This window comes from Stegastes partitus, unplaced genomic scaffold, assembly GCF_000690725.1.
Source record: "Stegastes partitus isolate 25-593 unplaced genomic scaffold, Stegastes_partitus-1.0.2 Scaffold9, whole genome shotgun sequence".
Lineage (NCBI taxonomy): Eukaryota > Metazoa > Chordata > Actinopteri > Pomacentridae > Stegastes > Stegastes partitus.
The window spans coordinates 321,182-329,371 of record NW_007577740.1 but is presented as its reverse complement, the minus strand read 5'-3'; the positions used below and the strand labels follow the sequence as shown (position 1 = coordinate 329,371).

At 40.8% G+C, this 8,190-nt stretch overlaps 1 protein-coding gene across 2 annotated transcripts; it reads right to left on the bottom strand.

Annotated features, from left to right (window-relative positions):
- Nucleotides 1–635: 635 nt before the first annotated feature.
- Nucleotides 636–4,672, bottom strand: cnr1 (cannabinoid receptor 1). 2 transcript variants are annotated; one of them, XM_008284395.1, is made up of 2 exons: nucleotides 4,389–4,672; nucleotides 636–3,738 (listed from the first exon to the last, which is right to left on the bottom strand). In XM_008284395.1, the coding sequence occupies exon 2, from the start codon at nucleotides 3,691–3,693 to the stop codon at nucleotides 2,284–2,286; it is 1,410 nt and encodes a 469-aa protein (XP_008282617.1). In that variant the 5' UTR covers nucleotides 3,694–3,738; nucleotides 4,389–4,672; the 3' UTR covers nucleotides 636–2,283. The 2 variants fall into 2 exon arrangements, with proteins under 2 accessions (XP_008282617.1, XP_008282625.1); XM_008284403.1 differs by having other exon boundaries at nucleotides 4,394–4,672.
- Between the last annotated feature and the right edge of the window lie 3,518 nt (nucleotides 4,673–8,190).

Sequence of the window (8,190 nt, the reverse complement as noted above, 5' to 3'; positions counted from 1 at the left end):
CAGTTGCCTGAAATCAGTTGTAATGTCTTCAAATGGCCAAGTAAAGGCAAGCATAAGAAATATAAAGATTTGCCACCACATACGACAGAAATGCAGTTTACAACTTATAGCTTTAACTTTATATCAGCTACAGTGTGAGCCTTGTTTCTTTATTTAGGTGTTCTATTAAACCCTAACTGCGGCTCTGCACCATGATAGAGTAAACATTCCTCAGGGCATTTTCTACATTGAGCCATTTCATAGATAAATGAACAAAATCCTGTTGGCACCTGCATTAACGAATGTTTCCATTTTTTCCATCCCTGTAAGCCAACAGATAAAAAGAACAGAGCAGATGTTTGCTGTCAGAGGATGCTTCGGTGGCAGTGTCTGTTTTTTGCAATTTGTCATTTTTGGGGTTGCAAGATGTTACCACAGTTATATTAATAAAGCACAAATCCACACAGAGAAATGCCCTCGGACAGGCTGACAGGTGTTCCACAAGGGGGCAGTAAAACATCACTGATTCATTGGGGTAGCGTTTGCTGTTCTTAGTTTAGGTTCCTCTCCAATCAGTGATTGTTGGATTGATTAAGCAAAGTGTGTTGTGACCTCATGTTTCCCACCATCAATAATCAATGAAACAACTGCAGGAAAAATGACGATCAGCTGCGACTTTATTCAAAAGTTTGTAAACAGCAATACTAAAAACACTTGACTGTGATTTTTAGGTCATAGATTCCTCATTATGCGACCAATGTACAGAAGCCACTTGACATTTGACATTTTGATCTTCAATACTCAATAATACAAGAGGCAGCAAAGCATATTGATAAACAGCTGTCTGGATACTTTACACCAAGATAAATGTCTACAGAACAATTGTGCCGTGAGATTTCTAGTTTAAAAGTTTTACATCACCTAGTAGAAAAATCACATCTTTTCAGCTTCTTTTGTAAGGTCATTTCTCATTGCCCCACCAAATGCATACACACAAACTTCTACTCAAGTTACCAGCTAAAGAAAAGACCTTTGTTTCTTTGTTTTGATAAGTAAAATTAACAGCAGACATATTTTTATTTAGAGTTACGCCAAAACTACTTCACAAGCCCTGTGCATGGGTTGCTTTATTTTATTGAAATGATGCCCCGCTGCAACAGTAGCACTAAAACAACTCACTGCAATGATCAAAAGGCTTGGGGTCGGAAATATATCACCAAGTCACGACGTTTCACACACATACACGGCTGAATCCAGTAAAATCATACATTTAATGAGAGCAGCTATAGTCAGAACTCCCCTTCAGTTTCATACAGTAGTGACCAGCACACTGTATCTGAAATCAGTTCTGATCTGTTTAAGCTTTGACCAAAAGCTTGGTGCTGTTGCTGTCGTAGCTGTATAGCCGAATGAGTGAACTTCAACACTTTATTTAGCAAGAAAACACTGTACAGTTGTTAGGTACACATTAGAACAAAGACACGATACTCTGAAGGTGTAACAGCTAGCAAGGAAAGAAATGGACATCAGGGACAATTACTCTGCCACAGAAAATGCCATTTCAGATTTCACCAACTCAAGCTGTGAGTCTATCTACCTCTATCTAGAGTTTATTTTGTCATGGTGATAATATTTTTCCTTGAACATGAACCATCTCTTTTTTCTCAATAATCTCTTCACACATTTGCCACTCACTGAGTGTTGTCAGAAAAAGTACAAAAGTGACATGTTTAATGACAATTTTGGAAAAACAAACAAACAAAAAACAATCACAGTCAATTTAATTATTTTCACTGTTTTGCTTAAAGAACTGTCTAAATGCAAAATGTTCATGAAGCCTTTAGAAAGTCAAGGCATGAGGATTTGTTATATTATGATGCAAGAGCAAGACACATGTTAAAGTTGAAATGACAGTAAAACATCTCTAATTAAAAATGTCAGTAGCCCCTTATCCCATAAATGAAGATATATTGTTTTCAAAACCTGAATTTACAGTACAAAAATATAATATGCCTTTGCTAATTGGTTACCATGAAGTCAATGGTAAACAGCAGATTTATGATAGTCTTCGATAATCCTTTCCAATCGTGAGTTCTTTCTTTGACCTTGTGATACCATTTGGCACTTTGGCACACTATGTACTCTTACACAAACAGAAACGTATGCAACAACTAGAGCATCTATGTGAGGATGTAACACTTTCAGGAGAGATTTTCTCTGGAATACCTAACTTTTGCTTTATTTTGTGAAATGGCATTGTTTTTGAGAGAATGACATTTACACAGTTTTCCCCATGACAGCCAATTAAACAGCTTCTGCTGAAGTTTCCGTTGACACAGACATTGTTACTTTGGCTATTTTCACAGTGGTCTTCACGCAGCTCTCTGCAGCCCTGTTGGCAGAAATGTTGGCATTTCTGTTTTGGCAGTCTGACTCGAGGCTATTGTCCAACTGCTGGGCACTGCCCCTGCAGGCATGGCAGGAGCTGAGGAAGGCGTGCCGCAGGTCCTTGCTCCTCAAGGCGTAGATGATTGGGTTGACAGTGGAGTTGAGTAGGCAGAGCATGCTGCAGAATGCAAATACTGTCTTGATGTCATCGTCCATTCGCCAGAAGAGGTCATAGACCATGATAGCGAGCACTGGACCCCAGCAGATGACCAGCACCACCAGGATCAGCACCAGGGTCTTGGCCAGACGGATGTCCATGCGTGCCTGCTCAGGGCGTGTGGTCTGCACTTTAGTCCCGTCTGCTGAATAGACAACAAGGCTCTTCTGGGAGGCGCGACTTAACATGCGCACAGCGTGGTGGTGTGCTTTCCACAGAATATATATGTAGGCGTAGATAATGAAAAGAACCAGCACACTGGTTACACCTATCCAGAACATCAGGTACTTCTCATCAATGAGAGGGAATATGTCTGAACAAACAGATTTGAGACGTTTACAGTTCCAGCCAAGCAGAGGTAGCACTGCGATGACGATGGAGATTGTCCACATCATACAAAAGGCTATTACAGCCTTGGTCCGTGTCACAATGCGCCTGTAGGCGAGAGGCCGGTGGATAGAGATGTAGCGGTCAATGGCAGTGAGGAAAAGGCTTCCCACTGAGGCCGTGAACGATGCTGTGACTCCACCCAGCTTGAAGAGAAAAACATTGGGGCTGTCCTTCCTGTGGAAAACATGAAAGTCCAAAAAGCTATAGACAAAGATGACACTGCCCAGCAGGTCAGCCACAGCAAGACTGCCGATGAAGTGGTAGGATGGCCGGCAGCGGAGGGTGCGAGACTGCAGGATGACGCAGAGCACCACCAGGTTCTCCAGCACTGTGAAGGTACCCAGAGTCAGAGACATCACAGCCACAGCCAGCTGCTGGCTGGGAGTCAGGATCATGAAACACTCCATGTCCATAAAGTTCTCCCCACATTGTATGTTGTTAGTCTCATCTCTGAATGTGCTCCTGTTGCCAAACAAGTCTGTGGCGTTGGTGGGGTAGAATGGGATGCCCTTGAGGATGAGCTCCTCATCTGCAGGTACTTTGTTGGGGAAAGAGTTGCTCCGGAAAGCAGATAAGGGCTTCTGCAGAGAGAAGCTGCCCTTGAAGTTTACATCATTGATGGGGTCCTCATAGTTAGCGTCGTTGGAACCCAAATACTGTAAACCAGATGTAATAGTCCGGAAGGTGGTGTCCGCCACACCGTCCAGCACTGATTTCATGGCTGTGTCTGAGGGTAATACTGCAGTCTAAGATGCCAGGACAACCTACGAATTAATGACAAACATTTCAGATTTATTTTTCAAACTATTGAGAACCTTTCCAGCATGTTTGCAGCAGTGCAATATTTGAGCCTATGGAATAACCTTCATATAATTAGAATATTTCACTCCAGATATTTGAAATAAACAATTCCTAGACAGTTGTCCAGTTCTGGACGAATTAAATACTGTATTATGTACACTATATATATTTCACACAACATAAAACAATTCCTCAAAAGCAGAAAATCATCACATTAAAACAAGAAACACTAATAAAGCGGCATTTTTTTAATTTTTTTTTTGTCTTTGAGGTTCAGAATCAAAAAGGCAAATCAGACAAACAAAAATCTATAGCCTACACTATATGCCTGCTCAAATTTAGACAGGCCATTTTGCTGTAACACAAGATAAGTAATAAGGAAATAATTGTTTTTACATAAATTCGATATATGCCAAATTTGGTTTCGTTTTTTCAATAGGTTGTCTAGAAAGTCTGATAACCAGATGCGCAAATTCTGGTGCACAAATGCACAATAAAAAAAGAAAAAAAATTGATGCCTTGCGCTCATTTTGAGGCAAAGAATACAAAGCAAGTAAAATAATAAGAAAAGCTTAAATTAAACGTTTAAAGGAGGAAAAGTGCTTTCTTTTACCTTACATAATTTTCCCAAGTGCGCAGAATCGCCCTTTATCACCGCGCGTTAATCCAAGTCAGAAGCGCATCATCCAACCAACTCAGATCTTACATAAAAGGAGAAACAACCAGCGTGCATATATTAGAACCAAATCGTCAGTTTTCTCATATTAATTAGTTGTTTTTCAAATTGTACATGTAGCAGAAGTTGCTCAGGTGTCTGCAGAGGCGTCTTGTTGCTCTTGGAGTGCGCTCCTGCTTTGTGGATGCGGCTTGCTGCTGCTGCTACCGCCTCCAGCGTCTCTCTGCTCTTTTTCTCTGTGTCTTCACACTTATAAAACGTCACTTCTACAAGCCCTGTCACGTGTTTCCATATAGCTTTATCTGCCCAACCCATGAAGCTGTCAAGTGCGGTGCATAAGAACAAGGGAGAGAACAGAGGAGGCTTATAAAAAAGGTTTCATTTAAATTCCCAAAGCCTCTCTTTGCAGATGATGTGCTCGGACAAAGAAGCAGCATCAACAGTACTGAAATAGACTGGAACATTTCAGAGAAAAAGTTTGTTCTTGCTCTTTCACAATGTAATGTAAGAAAGAAAAAAAAAGCTGGAGAGCAGGCTTTACTTTCTTTTTATAAAGACAGAGATTGCAGACTTTATTGATAGTCAGCACATGTCTGTTTATTTCGTGAATAATTGACTAAAATCTCAGGAACAGAAAGCAGACTTCATTATTTTGGTGTTCTCTGAGCTGTAAATCCATCAAGCTTTCCTCGTTCCTGATATTTTCTGGTCTCAAACAGCCTTTTCAGAACCTTAAAAGTGAGCCTGTATTTAAATTAAAATGCAGAAAAAAGAAGGTACATTTTAGAAGAGGAACCATTGATACACCTCACAGTGAAACTCAGACGGACTGACAAGTGATGATTCATGCACATTGTGTTATGTTTGGGTTGTTTTTGTATTTTGTGTACCCTTCACATTCACCCCCAGTTTCTTTTCTCTGGTCAACCTTATCAGCACATTCAATCAGACTACACACCAACAAAATAGGAGTGAGATCCTGTTATGAATCTCAGCAGCAAAGATGTAGCCTCTGGGTAGCCAATTCAATCCACTGATCATGGATGATTTAATTTCCATGTATTCAAACATTTTAGTGATGTTTACTTTTCTTCACACTGTCCTACTTAATGTCAGCAGTGCAGCCCAGGAGGCCGGCGCCGAGTAGCTCAGGAGTCTGAATCTGAATATATGCATTAACATGACAATTTGTGGTCCCAAACTGCTGCAGGAGACAGAACGTGAAAACCTGGAGCTTTTTCAGGAGTGCAGTGAGACGATGGCTCTTTGTCCATCACAGGTGTAATTATTAATGGTCACTTTGCCGTGGCTGTCGTTGCTGTCTGAAATGAACAAAATCTATTACACAAAATTTAAATACATTTATGGTCAACAATTTACAGTGTATCTAAAAAATCCTAGATCTTTTCACATGTGGATTTATTTTTTTTCTTTCTTTCTTTTGGCGAAATGAACTGCTGGCAGGTTGACAGTGAAAGCAGCTGAGCTAATTGTAAATCTTCTCCAAGCTAAGTCTCGTTAATCTACAGGCAAACTGAGAAAAAAACACATTATTTGCAATCATGATCTGCGAGACTTTAGACAGAAAAACTGAGATCTACAAACTGATTCACACCTAGGAGTGATCAAAATAAAAGCCCCTCGACTGTCGGCAACTGGCTAGCTCTCTGAGAGTAGCCTGCAGATAAATGCCTTGTTCTGCGAAACATCAAAGCAGTGAGAGGAGAGAAGCACCGGTTCATTTCTTCTGCTCGGGGTTTTCTCAGATTGCACACAAGCTTGAGGTAATGATCTTCTACTCTCTAGGTTGCCTCTTAGACCTTGGAAGGAGAACATTACCCTCAAATGTGCTCTCACTGGTAAAAAGTCCTGGGCTGCGATGTTGCACTACATCCAGATTTGTTACGATCTTGTGCTGCAGTTTTCACTGTTTGTAGCTTTATGTCGACTTCTCTGTACCACTCCGTTTCTGGGAATATCTGCAGAAAGGCTAAATAGGTATTAGTGCTGCTCCATGTGTTGCAGTGGTGCTTTTTTAAAATGAAAATTAATTGAAACTCTTACCTCTGCAACCTCTGTGAAGGATTTTTCTGTGTTTAGGTATTCATGTCTCTTTGTGTAGAATTCAGTCATCCAGATTATTGTAATCCTAAATGCTTCAGTTGAGAGCTCCTGCTCTTCTCTTCTAGTTCTTGCAGAGTTCTAGCTGACTAGTGGGGACTCCCAGGTATTTATTATCACTCCCAAATTACATAGGTCATGGCTGGTTAATGCGTTGCCACCATTGGTGTGTGTGTGAATGGAAATGGGTGAACGAGACACTCACTGTAAACTGCTTTGGAAAACCTAGCTAAGGGTAAAAAAGTTGCTCTAAGTGTGGACATTTACTATTTACTGACCAACCAATAGACTGACCAATATTGTCATCAACAACAGGACTCAGAATTGGAGGTTAAATCAGTCCCACCCTGTAATTGTTGATAGGAGATTTCATTCAAGCTTGAGACAGAATGTTGGAGTGTGCAGTCTATTCGTACATCTACATAGAATTTCTACAGAATGCACTGTTAAATATTCACATCCATCCGACTGACAACCGGCAACAGCTAAATATGTCTCTGCAGCCTAGATACAAACCTCCCTGTCAGTAATTGAGTGCCTTTTATGTGCCCTCAGACATGCAACACCTATAAATATAACATGCATCTTCCATGAACATTCTGCAAGTGTGTTGAAGGAAGCATCAGTCTTATACTAAATATAAAACCACCACAAAATGTTGAATATTCATCTGCTTATTATTCTCATCTCAGTAACTGAGACTTGGAATTAATGTAATAATATCCACCACATAGAGCAGTTAGACTTGGGCAGCAGGCGGCTTGCCAGACTGACTGGTTTGACAGTTTTCTCTGACTTGGTTGGCATGCTAACCTGTGAGTGAGCAATGAGCGACGGTTGAAGCAAAGCTCACGGCCATCTGTGTTTCAGTTGTGGTACATAACATTTTGTCCTCCAGTGACTCACTTTAAGTCCGTGGAACAGAGAAAAGTGCCCAGGGGGAAATAAACTGCAGCCACAGGAAGGAAACCTCATGTGATCTCCATATCAGATGTAATTTGACGACCTGATTGCTATTCAGGGTTAGATTTCCAGCTCCCTTCTTTTGATACGTTTAAGGATAATTAAGGATATTCCGGTGCATAAATAAAAAAAATAACTTTCACCATCAACCTAAATCAACTTCTGCACTATTTTGTAAAATGAAAGGTTACATAAAAATCCATTGAAGCTGTATACACAAAGTAGCCAGATGTAAGTGTAGTATAGTGTGTGTGTGTGTGTGTGTGTGTGTGTGTGTGTGTGTGTGTGTCTGGCTGTGTTAGGGTTGAAGAAATAATGATGTCTGATTACAGCAGCAATGCATAGCAAAGATGGCTGTGCCTGGTCAGAGCGGGGATTTCCCTCGAGTACAAGCTCCAGCTACAAAACCTCACTTAAAGTCATCTAAAGTGTGGGACTGTTTTAGACAGAGACCAACAATGCGGTGCTCTGTAAGAAGTGCAAACTGGAATTCGCTGATCACTCCAGTACAAGTGCTGGACGAGGCCTTGAAGAGACAACCTTCCACGGTGCTTTGCTCATACTGCAGTCACAGGCAGCACCATCCTGTTGACGTTTTGTCCAAGCATGATACAGGCTGCTAGGATTATTAGCATGTATTCTGTAGTATTACTTA

What these genes read in the sequence shown, in the direction of transcription:
- cnr1 (XM_008284395.1), bottom strand. Translation starts at nt 3,693, where the DNA reads ATGAAATCAGTGCTGGACGGTGTGGCGGACACCACCTTCCGGACTATT.